This window comes from Garra rufa, chromosome 4 (assembly GCF_049309525.1).
Source record: "Garra rufa chromosome 4, GarRuf1.0, whole genome shotgun sequence".
Taxonomy (NCBI): domain Eukaryota; kingdom Metazoa; phylum Chordata; class Actinopteri; order Cypriniformes; family Cyprinidae; genus Garra; species Garra rufa.
This window is the reverse complement of record NC_133364.1, coordinates 10782706-10798936: the sequence shown is the minus strand read 5'-3', so window position 1 is coordinate 10798936 and position 16231 is coordinate 10782706. Positions and strand designations below refer to the sequence as shown.

At 29.5% G+C, this 16231-nt stretch overlaps 1 protein-coding gene across 2 annotated transcripts; it reads left to right on the top strand.

Annotated features, from left to right (window-relative positions):
* Window positions 1-1908: 1908 nt before the first annotated feature.
* dmtf1 (cyclin D binding myb-like transcription factor 1) lies at window positions 1909-12894 on the top strand. Of its 2 annotated transcripts, none has more exons than XM_073838508.1 (17): window positions 1909-1977; window positions 2408-2520; window positions 2620-2745; window positions 4436-4527; window positions 5207-5306; window positions 5419-5495; window positions 5575-5732; window positions 5850-5882; window positions 5969-6078; window positions 8517-8745; window positions 8825-8976; window positions 9057-9209; window positions 9285-9370; window positions 9461-9619; window positions 11866-12075; window positions 12156-12303; window positions 12389-12894. In XM_073838508.1, exons 2-17 carry the CDS (start codon window positions 2415-2417, stop codon window positions 12424-12426), a joined length of 1977 nt encoding a protein of 658 aa, XP_073694609.1. In that variant the 5' UTR covers window positions 1909-1977; window positions 2408-2414; the 3' UTR covers window positions 12427-12894. The 2 variants fall into 2 exon arrangements, with proteins under 2 accessions (XP_073694609.1, XP_073694610.1); XM_073838509.1 differs by lacking the exon at window positions 1909-1977 and adding an exon at window positions 2003-2188.
* The last annotated feature ends 3337 nt before the right edge of the window (window positions 12895-16231 follow it).

Sequence of the window (16231 nt, the reverse complement as noted above, 5' to 3'; positions counted from 1 at the left end):
AAACATCTGCAAAACTGTGTATTTGTACACAAACTTGACTATTCTTTTTTACAGATGTGGAATATGTCATTTTTCACTTAGTTTTTTCGTGGTTTGATGAACCACAATATTTATTTGTTTGTTTGTTTGTTTACTTTACTTTATCCCACCGCTACCAAAATATTTATTTAGCAAAAATAAACAAAGAAATGAAATAAAATAAAGTGAAATAAAATAAAATAAAATAAATAGTTTTTAGCAAAAAAATCAAATCAAATAAAACAAAACATAAAATAATAAATACATGTGCAAAATAAAACAAAACATTGACTAAATGTATTTGATCATGGACATTTTTTGACATGCATAGAAAAAAAAATAAAGTTAAAAAAACATAGTTAAGTTAAGTTATAAGAATAAAGTTAAAATAACAATAATAAAGTTAAAATTAAAATAAAGTAAAATATAAAAAGCATTCTGGATACATGTACAAAAAAGTCTTGGACATTTTTTTTGACAGGCATTAAAAGTTTTTTAGTAAGAAAAATAATAAAATAAAACATAAAATCTTGGATACATGTGCAAAAAAAATCTTTTTTAAAATGCATAAAAAGGGGTTTTAGCTAATTAATTAATGAATTATTAATGAATGAATTAATTATTTTAATTAAACACTGGATACATAAAATAGGGGCTCTTAGCAAATAAATAAATACTGGTTATATAAAATCCTTGGACATTTTTTGACATGCATAAAAAGGTCAACAAAAAATAAAGTAGTGAAATAAAAGTAAAAAAAAAATAAAAAAAAATAATAATAATACATCCAGGATACATAAAATCCTGGATACATGTACCAATGAAAACAAAAAACAAAAAAACGAATAAACGAATGAATGACTGTATGAACGAATGATTGAAATTGCTAATGGCTTATGCATGCATTATTATAAGAATATCAGCAGTGATTATAATAATTTTCACCCTGTTACAAAGAAAAAACATACACATGAAAGTGTTTAAAATTTTTTACTCGAAATAAGTCATTGTAAATCAAATTACATTGTTCTGACAGCGCTTTCCTAAACAGGCAAACAAACAAATCAAGCAATCAATCAATAAGCAAACATGGTTTACATTTTTCCTAAAGATATGCCACTTTAATAAACAGTAAGTGACATGTTTCTCCAGAATCAACAGGAGATGGCGCTGTTGACACTAAAATCAATCTGAAAGCGTTTTAATTCATCATTTGTAGTTCAAATGTGAGAGTGCTGTCACTACGATTTGCACCGCGCATGTGCAGAAACGCAGGTTTTGCTTTACAGATTTAATAATAAATATAATACAAGCTTTAAAACATGTGTTAATGGCTGTGTTATCGATTTTTACATTTACTTTATTTTTTTTATTTATTTTTTTCTACTTCCTGTCTGAAGTACGACTAAACAATTTACGGCAGTTTATAAAATATAAAATAATATATCAAAATAATATATAATAATGTTGTTATAAAACTAACAATGTAATGTGTTTGTGACACTACCCGACCTGTAATAATTGAAATAATTATTTGCCTTGCGATTCCAAAGACTTTTTATATAGAATTTTTTTTTTTTTTTTTTTGCATTACTTGAACAATTAACATTCAATTCACGATGCATTACAATCATAAACAATTATTCATTTTTTTTAAATAAAAAAATAAAATAAACACATGAATGTGAAAAAAAAATTAACAATAATAAGTAGTGACAAGTGCTAACAACAAAACAAAACGGCTTTCGTCCACATATAAGGACACAACCCACATAAATTCGCACTTTTGAAAACAAACGAACCCAAACATTCAAACAGCTTTCAGAAACGGAAGTCAACAGCGGGCTTCGGTAGGCACTTCCGCTCTGTATGAGGCGAGGCAGAAAAAAAAGCGTATCCTCCATCCTGGTATTTGCCTTCATCCTGGTCACTGCGAAGTCCCCGTACCCAAAACAGGAAGTAAGTACCAAAACCAAAGCTAAATTTCACTTTCGCTCACCTCTGTGCGCTGGACTTGTACCTTTTTTATTCTGTATATAAAAAATAACGCAGCGACATCGAACAAAAACCGTCGATAGCTCACGCCTTCATGTTGCACATAAACATGGCGTCTCATTATTCCTCTTCTGCTTATATAAAAAGAGCACATAGGAAATTTACAACAGGAATGGTACATATTATTATTTTATGCTTTTGTTATCCTAAAAATGTTTTAACTGAGGTCGCGAGTCATACATTTGTCTGTTTTATTCATGTTTCCATAAGCTTAAATGTCTATGGTAATATATATACAACAGCTTTAGTATACTGAATATCCATTATAGTGTTTAGGTTTATCATTAGCACATTATAAATGACCCTTTCTGACTGTATGTGTTTTAACCTATAGGCTGAGCATGAACACAGGAGATGTCCCAGCTACTGTGACTCTTGAATCCGTCAATTCTGTCACGTTTACTCAGGACACTGATGGAAATATAATTCTGCACTGCCCTCAGAATGGTGAGACACTCCTCCAGGTTGAAAATGATCATGACCTGTGATTCATCTCATGATATTGTGCTTTGTTTATATATATATATGTATGATTTGGAAATGCAGATGGGGAGGATCTGGGTTCAGACGGGACAACTGAACCTGTTCACAAACGACTACGATTGTCCAGTGTAGATGGAGATGATCCTCAGGACTCTACCTCAACGGAGTACTCTGTTGTCACTCTGCCAAGTGAGTATAAACACACATGCATATATACTACCAGTCAAAAGTTTTTGAACAGTAAGATTTTTAATGTCATTTAAAGAAGCCTCTATTGCTCACCAAGGCTGCATTTATTTGCAAAAACAATAAAATTGTGAAATAGTTTTACTATTTTAAATAACTGGTTTCTATTTGAATATATTTTACCTTTTTTTTTTACATGCATAAAATGTTTTTTAGCAAAGAAAATAAAATTGAAATACAATACAATAAAATAAAAAATAAAAAAATCCTAAATAAATAAAATAAAAAATGCATTCTGGATACATGTACAAAAAAAATCTTGAACAATTTTTTTTGACATGCATAAAAAGGTTTTTAGTAAGAAAAATAATAAAATAAAACATAAAATCCTGGATACATGTGCAAAAAAAAAAGACTAAATCTATTTTACAAAGCATAAAAAGGATTTTAGCAAATTACTTAATTAATGAAATACATATTAATTAATTAATTTAATTAAACACTGGATACATAAAATAGGGGTTTTAGCAAATAAATAAATACTGGATACATAACATCCTTGGACATTTTTTACATGTATAAAAAGGTTAGCAAAAAATAAAATAGTGAAATAAAAGTGAAATAAAATAAAAAAATAAAAAAATAAATCCAGGATACATAAAATCCTGGATACATGTACCAATGAAAATAAAATAAAATAAAGAAGTCTCTTCTGCTCACCAAGGCTGCATTTATTTGATATAAAGTACAGCAAAAACTGTAAAATTGTGAAATAGTTTTTCTATTTTAAATAACTGATTTCTATTTGAATATATTTTATAATGTAATTTATTCCTGTGATTTCAAAGCTAAATTCTTAGCATCATTACTCCAGTCTTCAGTGTCACATGATCTTTCAGAAATTATTCTGATTTGCTGTTCAAGAAAAAATATATATTATTATCAATTTATAAAACAATTGAGTACATTTTTTTTCTTTGATGAACAGAGAGATCCGAAAATCAGCATTTATTTGAAATAAAAAGCTTTTGTAACATTATACACTATAACATTAAAAAGCTTGGAGTCAGTATATATATATATATTTTTTTTTTTTTGAGTAAAGAAATTCTGGAAATCAATACTTTTATTTATCAAGGATACCTTAAATTGATCAAAAGTGATCATTTAAAATGTTAGCAAAGATTTCTTTTTCAGATAAATGCTGTTTTTCTGAATTTCCTATTCATCAAAGAAACCTAAAAAAAAATTCTAACTGGCTGTTTTCAACATTATAATAATAATAATTTGTTTTGAGGAGCAAATCAGAATATTAGAATGATTTCTGAAGAATAATGTGACTGGAGTAATGATTTAGCTTTGACATCACAGGAATAAATGACATTATAAAATACATTCAAATACAAAGCAGTTAAAATATAGTAAAATATTTCAAAATTGTACTTTTGCTGTACTTTAGATCAAATAAACGCAGGCTTGTTGAGCAGAAGAGACTTCCATAAAAACATTAAAAATCTTTTGACTGGTAGTGTTTAACCATGTTTAATTATTAAAAAGTAATAAATTACATTATAAATTTCTATGTAATAGATAAGTAATTACATAAATGCATTTATTTGTAATGTTTTTAAGATATCTAATGCACTAAACTGTAAAGAGGGATATTTTATTAACCGGTTTGTGTTGTTTTTAGTTACAGAAGGTGATGAAAGTTTCGAGGTGACAATGACTGCTACAGAAATGAGAGATGGGGAGCTGGAATCAGACGATCTTTCTGAAACACCGGTATAAACCTTAGTTCATATGTTTATGAGTGTAATACAGCTTTTATTATACAGTGTAAAATCAGCTTTTATTGCTAGCTTTGTGTGGATTTAACACTTCATTTAGTGTGTTATTTATCCTAATATTGCAGAAAAAAATTCAATATTGTGAAAATGATTCAAGTATAAAGTATAAAATAATGGTTTTCCATTTTAATATATTTTAAAATATAATTTACTCCTGTGATGCAAAGCTGAATTCTCAGCATAATTACTCCAGTCTTCAGTGTCACATGATCCTTCAGAAATCATTGTATTATGCTGATTTATTATCAATGTTGGAAACAGTTGTGCTGCTTAATATTTTTTTCGGAGCACAACTTTTTTTTTAACATTGATAATAAATCAGCATATTAAAATGATTTCTGAAGGATCATGTGACACTGAAGACTGCAGTAATGATGCTGAAAATTCAGCTTTGCATCACAGGAATAGATTATATTTTAAAATATATTCAAATAGAAAACAGTTATTTTCCATTCAAATAATATTTCACAATATTACAGTGATCAAATAAATGCAGCTTTGATGAGCATAAGAAACCTAAACTGTTAAAAAACATTAAAAAATCTTACTCATCCCAGACTTTTTACCGCCAGTGTATAGTAGTTAGTTATATATATAATGTTGTTTGTCAACAGGATGGGGATTCTTCTGTTCAAAAGAAAGGTAAAGATGTATCAGCTGTCAGTCAAGCCTGGTTCACCACGAAAGAGGATAAAGACACACTGGTTAATAAGGGTAAGATATATTCCACATAGATACAAGTCTGTGTTGTCATACAAACCCAGCATAAGAAATATAAGACCTGATATTAGTACACAAAGTCATAGTATTTGTCATATATCCTCAGGTCACAAATGGAAACAGGGTATGTGGTCAAAAGAGGAGATTGATGTCCTGATGAGCAACATAGAGCGTTATTTAAAGGTGAGCATGCATTACATTTGATTTGCACCATCTTTGATTTGCACCCTCAATATTCATCTGTCTTTACATCCCGAATCAGAACCGAGGGATTCAGGACCCTGCGGAGATCATCTTTGAGATGTCAAAAGAGGAGCGGAAGGATTTTTACCGCAGTATAGCATGTGGATTGAACAGACCGCTGTTCGCTGTGTATAGACGCGTACTACGAATGTACGATAACCGAAACCACGTAGGCAAGTAAGGACCTAGGCTCTTTTATTTGTCTCTTAAGCAGATATACAAACGCAAACAGAAACAGTTATATACTTAAAATGACTGGTGTAATATTTGATATGTGCTGTTTTTGTCGTTTAGATACACTGATGAGGAGATCGATAAATTGAAAGCGTAAGTTGAGCCACGATTCTTGAATACCATGAAGTGTGATCTGAATTTGTGAGTCTACATTGTCAGATGGGGCTGTGTGTTATTAGGTTAAGGCAGAAACATGGAAATGACTGGGCTACCATTGGGGCGGCACTTGGCCGCAGTGCGTCGTCTGTGAAGGACCGGTGCCGACTCATGAAGGACACATGCAACACAGGTCAGTTTTTTAAAGGTCCCATATTGTCAAAATCGAAATTTCCTGGCTTTTTTCATGATAACTGAGGTCTAGGGGTTATGTAACTACCATATAAGTTTCAAAACAGTCAGTCCACAGCAAACTGCACACAGCCTGAATAAAGTAGCCGTTCCTTTTCACGAGCCCCTGTAACTTCCGTAAAAATATGACGTCCGATCTACTCAAGTCACCGCCTTCAGTCACGACCCCGAGCACCAAACACCGTCCCACCCGGGCTAGGCTACAGCATACATGACCATAGTTACTTGTGGTTGGCTTGGATGTGCGTCACTCAGAAAACAACAGGCCAATCAGAAGTGACACTCATGAATATTAATTAGATGGGCCAAAAATCGACCTGTTCTTGACAGAGCTCCTAAAAAAGGAGCTGTAAAAATATATTGAGATGGATTTTGGCACTTATACTGCAGATATATATTCTTAAGGACATCAACAACTAAAATAAAGCTCCAGAAATGTGTACAATATGGGACCTTTAAATATTTTATTTTGGTATCCAAAATTGTACCAGGAGAAACATCTGTTTAAAATATTTACTATATTTGCTATTTTACTATTTTGCTATTTACTATATTATTCATGAATAAAATACAAAATAAATAAATATATTCATTTATAATTATATACCTTTTTTATTTAACCATATATTTTATTTTACTATAATTAGACTATTTATTATTTGTAAAATAAATAAAATTGTTTTTTATCTTACTACTACTATTATTATTATTACTAAATAATAATACTATTTATGTACTTTAGGATTATTTTACTATAATTTAATTTTTCATTATTTATTAATAAAATAAAATAATTAAAAGAAAATCACATATTATTATATGCTATTAAAATTATAGTAAATAGAATTACTATAATACTATACTATAGCATTATTTTACTGTCTGTTTTATTTTACTGTATTTTTTTTATTCATTAGTAAAATAAATAAATTAAGAATAATCATATAAATTATTTTTATTTTATTAATAAATTATAAAAGTATTGTTATGTAACTTGAAATTGAAATTATAGTAAATAGTATTACTATAATACTATAATGTACAGAAGCATTGTTTTATTGTTTATTTATTTCACTGTAATTGTTTTTATCATTAATTAGTAAAATAAATAAATAAAAAATCATATATAAATTATTTTTTTTTAAATTATTATTATATAAATTATTTAAATTATAGTAATATTACTTTAATACTAAAATGTACTATAGCATTATTTTACTGTTTATTTTATTTTACTATAATTGTTTTTATCATTCATTAGTAAAATAAATAAAATAAAATAAAAATAATCATATGTAAAAAAATTCAATTTATTTTATTAATAAAAAATAAAAGTATTATTAAATGTTATTAAAATTATAGTAAATATAATTAATACTATAATATACTATAGCATTATTTTACTGTTTATTTGACTTTGTACTATAATTGTATTATTCGTTAGTAAAATAAATTAAATTTTAAAAAGCATGTATAAAAATTATTTTTATTTTATTTATTTTATTAATGAAAGAATAAAATATTGTGCATGCATTAATGCATATATAAAACAATTACATTTTTAATAGTTAATTAATATTTTAATGATTATGTAAATATAGTGCTAATTATGTTTCATAATTAAGTTTTAAAATATATTTTACAACATAGAAACATGTTTCTTTTATTAAAGCTATATTTTAAAACTTCATTATTAAAATATTTAGCATTATGTATTTTTTATAATTATAATATTAATTAATCAACTTTTAATTAATTTAGCAATTGTTACTTTATTACTATTATTGAACATATCAAAGTAAATTAAACAATTGTTTCTGTTATATATTTTTATAAAATATATATATATATGTATTCAAAATGTGTATCATTATATTTGTATTATAATTAGATTATTCATTAACTTTTAAAAATATTGTAATTGTTATTTTAGAATTATTTAATATATTGATGTAAACTAAATGTTTTATAAAAGTAATTCTAAAAACGAATTATTATGTTTTTATGATTTATGTAAGTCAGTGGTTCTCAATCCTGGTCCTGGGGGACCCCTGCTCTGCACATTTTGCATGTCTCTCTTATTTAACACACCTGATTGAGATCTTCAGCTTGTTATTTCAGTTCATGGATCTCTCTCCTAATGAGCTGATCTCAATCAGGTGTGTTAAATACGGGAGACATGCAAAATGTGCAGAGCAGGGGTCCCCCAGGACCAGGATTGAGAACCACTGATGTAAGTAATAGAATATATTGTATAGTTCACTTTATATATACAATTCTTTTAGATATATATATATATATATAGTTAAAACATTTTCACTGTTGAAAAAGTTATGATCCTGTGTGACACTAACATCATCTTAAACTCCATTGCTTTAGGAAAATGGACAGAGGAGGAGGAGCGAAGGTTGGCAGAGGTGGTCCACGAGTTGACAGGCACAGAGGCGGGTGACGTCGTAACTCAGGGAGTCTCTTGGGCATCGGTAGCCGAACTTGTCGGCACTCGCTCAGAGAAACAGTGCCGCTCCAAATGGCTCAACTACCTAAACTGGAAACAGAGCGGCGGCACGGAGTGGACCAAAGAAGACGACATCAACCTTGTTCGCAGGTAGTTCACAGCAAAAAGGCCACTGCATATCTATTTACAAACTAATTATGAATCATTAATCATAACAATATCTGAGCAGGATAGCTGAACTGGATGTGGATGATGAGAATGAGATTAACTGGGACATTCTGTCCGGCGGGTGGAGCAGCGTTCGCTCGCCTCAGTGGCTCCGGAGCAAATGGTGGACCATCAAAAGACAAGTGGCCAATCACAAAGAACTTCCTTTTTCTGGTGAGACACATTCTTTATAGTTTTATAGTCTGGTATACTATGAATTCAGACACTGAAGCAGTGTTTCCTGTCTTGTGTAGTCTTGTTGAAAGGGCTGCAGGATGTTATAGAGTCTCCGCCGTCTGTGATGAACAAGGTTGTTGTGGTTGGTTCCCGATCTGCTACTGCTTCGCCCAGCCCTGTTACCGCACTGCAAATCCCTGTTCAGATCCCAGTGCAGATCACACATGTTTGTGAGTAAAATAACCTGATAATGTATTTCAGTGGATAGTTTGAATGTTGTTGTTATAACAGTTCTCTCTTCACAGCTTCTTCAGACGGTGCAGGCGGTACCTCAGACAGTGAAACGATTACGTTGAACTCTGGAGCTTTACAGACCTTTGAATTACTACCTGTGAGTATCTCAGATCATTTTTTAAAACTATTAAAATATTAAATAACTATAAGTTGTTTGTATAAATCATTTGTGTCATTTTCTCCTTAGTCATTTCACTTGCAGCCCACTGGCACCCCTGGAACGTATTTCCTCCAGACAGGAACCAATCAGAGCCTCCCGCTCACACTCTCAGCCAATCCCACAGTCACACTCACAGCTGCAGCTTCGCCATCTTCACCAGACCAGATTATATTACACAGCCTCACGGTAAGACTTATGTGTGCACAAGGGATATTAAAGTCAACTAAAACTTTTAAAAAACATTTACTTTATAACATTTTATGTTTAGTTTGATATTGAACTACTGAAATTACTAAACTAAAATGGAAATAAAAATTAATAAAAAATATGTGGATATAAAAAAAACTAATGAAAATGACAAAAAACTTTTTTAGGTTTTAATTGTTTTATTAAAAGGAAAATTAAAATGACAAAGACTAAAAATGTATTCAAAATATTAATAGAAACTACAATAGTATGTTATTGATAATAAAATCTATAAATTTTACATATGCATTTTTAAAACTAACAACATTACTCAAACTAAACTAATTTGCAATTATTTTTTGTTTAAAATTGAAAGTTTTAAAAGTTTTTAATTTTATTTTAGTGAATGACTATATATATATATATATATATATATATATATATATATATATATATATATATATATATAAAAACACATTTCAAATATCAATAAAAATGGCAATAGTATGTTATTGATAATAAAATCTATAAATTTCACATATACATTATTGGAAAAAAAATGACAAAAACAACAAAATTACTAAAGCTAAACTTGCAATTATTTTTTTTTAAATATTTGAATTCAAAATAAAAAAAAGGAAAATATAAACAAATAAAACAAATTCTAAATATTAAAAAAACTACGTTTTTGAAAAAAATAAACCAAATAAAAAACAAAATTACTCGAACTAAACTTGACAAAAACAACAAAATTACTAAAGCTAAACTTGCAATTATTTTTTTTATAATATTTGAATTCAAAATTAAAAAAAGGAAAATATAAACAAATAAAACAAATTCAAAATATTAAAAAAACTACGTTTTTGAAAAAAATAAAATAAAAAAATAAAAAACAAAATTACTCAAACTAGACTTCTATTTGCAATTATTTTCTGTTTTAATTATTTTATTTAAAGTGAAATTTAAATGACAGATTATATAAAAAATTAAAAACTAATTCAAAATATTAATAGTAACTACAGGAGTATGCTATTGATAATAAAAATATATAAATTTGACATGCATTTGTGAAAAACCAATAAAAATGAAAATAACTTAAACTACACTTTAATTTGCAATTATTTTATTTTTATTTTATTCAAAGTAAAATTTAAATGAAAGAAAATATAGAAAATAAAAGCTAATTCAAAACTACATTAGTATATTATTGATAATAAAATATATTCATTTTACATATACATAAAAAAATTACAACAGAATTACTAAAACTAAACTTAAATTTGCAATTATTTTCTGCTTTATTTTATAAAAAGTTCAATGACAAAGAATATATAAAAACAATAACTAATTCACAATATTAATAAAACTACAATTAATTAATATTTATTAATAATAAAATATATAAAATTTTACATATACATTATTGAAGGAAAAAAAATAATAAAAATAACAAAAACAACAAAATGACTAAGACTAAACTTTAATTTGCAGTTATTTTCTGTTTAAATTGTTTTATTAAATGACAATAAAATATAAATATAAAATATATCAAATAAAAATATTCAAAATATTCTCATTCAAAATATTAATAGTAATATCAATAGAATGCTATTGACAATAAAGACATACATTTGAAAAAGATTAATAAAAATGAAAATTACTAAAACTACACTTTAATTTGCAATTATTTTCTTTTTATTTTATTATAAGTAAAAAGTTAAATGACAAAGTACAAATAAAATAAACTAATTAATATGAAAAAAATATAATAGTACAATACTGAAACACACACACACACACACACACACACACACACACACACATATATATATATATATATATATATATATATATGCACATGCATTTTTGAAATAAAAAAGACAAAAGCAGCAACAAAATGACTAAATCTAAACTTTAATTTCCAATTATTTTTGTTTTAATTATTTTATTAAAAGTACAATTTAAATGACTACATATAAATAATTAAAAACTACTTCAAAATATTATTAAAAACTACAATAGTATGTTATTTATAATAAAATATATACATTTTACATATAACTTTGTGAATAAAATGAATAAAAGCGACAAACACACAGCAAAATGACCAAATGTATACTTAATAAACTTAATGGTTTTACGTTTAAATCATTCTATTAAAGCTAAAATTAAAATAAAAACGAATTCAAAATATGAATAAAAATAATATTAAAATATATTCCACTTACTTTTACTGTCTGCATCAGACCGACAATGAGAATGTGACGGTCCAGATGTCACACCCTGGCATCATTATCCAAACGGTGACCTCAGAGGACCTCTCGGACCCTCTCGGCCAATCAGAGCTGGAGGCAGAGCAGGAACTCGTGAAGGAAGAGCCTTCAGAAAACCAAAACCACTCTGTAGAAGAAGAACAGAGTGAAGACAGATTAAAAGATATACAAGAAGGAGAAAAGGTATCACCTGAAGCCCTTACAAAAATCAAAGTGTTCTAATGCCAACCTTCTGCTCATGAAATTCTCCTTTCTTTCTTTAGACTCTCGACTCTCCCAAAGCTGAGGAAACGGTAGAGAGTTCTGGGATGGGCGAAGGAGCCGTGCTCATGGTCCCATCTCCAAGCAGCTTTATTCCTACTAGTGAGGACATCAGCACAGATTCAGTCCTGCCGCTTGGAACGCTGACAGGTAATGATGTTAACTAGTTGACTGACTAAGTCTAATAAGGATAAGTATTGTAAGCGCTCTACTAATTGGTTTTTTGTGCATGTAGATCCTATTCTCCAGAACCAGGAAGAGGGATCAGACTGATCAACAAGACACAAAACACTGACTTCCCTTTTTATAAGGACAAATGCAGCATGCAGGATCATCACTGTCAAAAGAAACATGCGTGCATCAAAACACTTCAGTATTTATTTATCATGCAAGTTCCTGAGCCTCATCTGTGTCTCAGTGCAGTTAAAAAAAACATTAAATATTCTGAAGCAACACTTGCTTCTTTTTTTTTAATGGTGTATTTAAAACATAATACGTTTATTATTTTAAATGTTACTTTTTTGTCTATGTATATCTAGATTTGACTAGTTTTTGTAGCCTACTTTCCTGCTTAACAGTAAAACCTGATATAAAGCTACGTAAAGCTGCACTTTTCTGATATATTAGAGAACGTTTGCGTCATTCCACGTGTCCGCTAGACTTATCGAATGGTTTAAATATTGACCTTACCTGTAAATTAGTGCCTCTGTGTTTATTTATTGAATAAACAAACTTTTGTCACCTCTTGTCATTGATATTTTCTCATTTAAATGATTTGTTCTTGTGAATTACAGTAGCTCAGAGATTGAGAAACAGGGATATTTTAAGTTATAAACATCAGATTTTTTCCTAAAAGCTAAAAGGGAAGGACTCTATTACTAAATTAGAATATCTGACATTTTTTTGTTTGGACAAATGTGTCTAATGTATGCACTGCAATACCAAACAAAATGGCTAAAATGGTGATTATGAAGGCTGCTTCTAAAAATACATGATAAACATAAATTTAAATGAATAAAAAACAAAACTTAGTCCTTTCACCTACAACCAGTGTTATTTATTTTTATACCCTATGCTTTTGATTAAATTTTAAACTTATTAAATTTATTTTTTTGTTTCATTATTTTTTTTAAATTTGGTTAATATTGGTTAATATGTTGCCGCCACTGAATAAAGAGTAATTACAACTTTTTATCTCACAATTTTGATTTTTTTTTCTCGCAATTGCGAATTTATATCTCGTAATTCTGACACTTTTTTTTCTCAGAATTGTGATATAAACTCGCAATTCTGACATTTTTTCGTAGAACTGTGTGATATAAACTCGCATTTGCGAGTTAAAAGCCAGAAATGCAAGATATAAACTCAAAATTCTGACTTTTTTATTGTAATTGCGAGTTTACATCTTGTAATTCTGACTTTTTTTATAAACTCATAATTCAGATTTTTTTCTCAGAATTATGAGATATAAACTCAAAATGCTTACTTTTTCTCGCAATTGTGAGTTTACATCTAATAATTTTGACTTTTCTGAGAATGGTGTGATATAAACTCACAATTTCAAGTTAAAAGTCAGAATTGCGAGACAAACTCACAATTCTGATAAAGTTGCAATTTTGAGAAATTAAGTCAGAATTTTGAGGTATAAACTTGCGATTCTGACATTTTTCTCAGAATTGTGTAAAATAAACTTAAAAATCAGAATTGCGAGACAAACTTGAGAAATAAAGTCAGAATTGTTAGATATAAACTCGCAATTGTGAGAACATAACGTTTCCCCTCAAAATTGTACTTTATAACTCGCAATAGCTAGTTTATATGTCAAAATTCTGAAAAAAGGAGTAAAAAAAAATCGCAATTGTATGTTTATATCACGCAATTCTGAGAAAAAAATTCTAAATTGTGAAATACGATACGTAATAACGTTTTTTAATGTTACTGTTTATTTATTTTATTTGACCAGTTAGTAATGTTAGCGCCTCAACTACAACCGAACGAAAATTAGCAATTTTGCTAACTGAGGTTTCTCATGAAATTTTTATATTGTATTTTATTTCATCTTTATTTTAATTAACAACAACAACAACAACAACAACAACAACAAACGTTTTGATCGTTAACCCTGCTTACGACGCCTGGGTTTTGTAGCTTCGTTTTTAATTGTGACACGTATTAGCCACAAGAGGGAGCTGATAATCAGCTATTTTCACTTGCTTTCCGCTATAAATACGGACTTTAAAGAAGGCTAGACATTTTGAAATTAAGTCAGTCATGCAATCTGAAGCAGCTTGCATTTTTTTTGAGCAGTCGACACAACTTGTATGGTAAAAATCTGAAGTGTAGTTTTCCATCCTCGCCATTAGGCGGCAGAAGCGGGCTTCAACTTCGGTGTGACACCTTTGGATGATTTGGAAGTAGGGCTGCAACTAACGACTATTTTAATAGTCGACTAGTCACCGACTATTGAAACGATTAGTCGACTAATCGGATAATTATTCAATTTTTCTCAAATTTAGCATGAGATTGCTTTAATTATGTGGAAAATTATAGTAAACACAAGAAAGAAGGGGGTACTTCAATGAAAAATGCATATTTTGCTGCTGATAGGCCAATTCATACTAAAAGTAAATAAAAATGCCCTGTCTAAAACCAATTAGGCGCAGTGCTCGGTCAGTACAGACATAAATGCATAAATTAAGAAACTCTATAATTTTTTTAATGGACAGGCACATTTGTTTTATAAGAAAAAAATAAATTAAAATCAAGTAAACATTTTCTTCCTGTAAACCATCAGCAGCAATAAAACAGTAAACAAAAATGTATATCCAAAACAAAACGTATTGGCTTTTATTTAAATCTTACCGAGGCCAGCCAAACTCCGTGTCATTCAACTGTCCGACGTGCTTTCTCTTTAAATGTTCGTGCATCACAGAGGTGCTGCCGTGATGCGCAAGGACTGCTTTACAGACCATGCAGGTAATATTTTAATTCGCCGTAGCAGGCTAAAATGCTCCCAAACTTTACGCCTGTTTCATACATACTCAGTCTGCAGTGCGTCTACAGTCCGTGTGCGTTACGTATGCGGTGAAGAAGCAGCACAGACTCGTTTTGCTTTCACACAGAACGCGTTTGCAGTCCGTACATTGTGAACGTTCTAATCCGTTAACATGGGTGTGGAAAAAAAAACGCACTGCAGACGGAGTATGTGTGAAACGGGCGTGTTTTGGTACGCGCAGCTGCTGCGTTGGACGCCGCCATTTCTGTATGTTATCGCTCAGCATAGAAGCTGCGTATGTGCGACTCTCGGCAGAAAGATGCCTCACTCGGTTGTCTGGCGACAACATCGACAATGAAATTCATTGTCGACTATTTCTATTATCGATTTTTGTCGACAACGTCGACGAATCGTTGCAGCCCTATTTGGAAGAGAGACAACCTTGTCCTTCACATCACAACACGTGCAGGTTGTTTGTACAAGCGGACCGTGTAGATGGCAGCTCAGCGACACATTGTCAATGTCTTTCAACTTAAACGGTGCATATACCAGCTTAACAGCAAATTAAACCGACACAATGTGCGATAAAGTGCAGGAATCGAGGGTCACACCACTCGCTAGTATTCTTTAATAAAGCGACGTTAGATTTCTCTTGTAAAATGACTAGCACTCGTTACATAGCAGTGTTTACGTTTGCTAAAATCATGGATACGCAGTTCTTAAATGATACATAGACTAAAAGCAACAAAACATTTTTAAAAATCTGTTAAAACCCTCTGTGAAGGTTTATCACCGGCTTTGTTTACATGTCGCTGTCGAACTCGCCTTTTTAAAACAACAAATTAATCGGTAGTTGTTGCGTTGTCTTTTTAATCCTTGAATTAATTACCCTTTAATATTAATTTCATAAAGTAGAATACTAAGTAATGGCTTTGTTCTTTGTTGTAGAGTCAGTTAATGCGTTAAGCTTTTAAGTTTCCGTTGCCTTATGGTTTTGTAAACATGTTCAATATTTTGTTTAATAGACAGTATTAATATATGGACCATTCTATGGACCTGTTCAAATTTTAGATGTTTACTAAG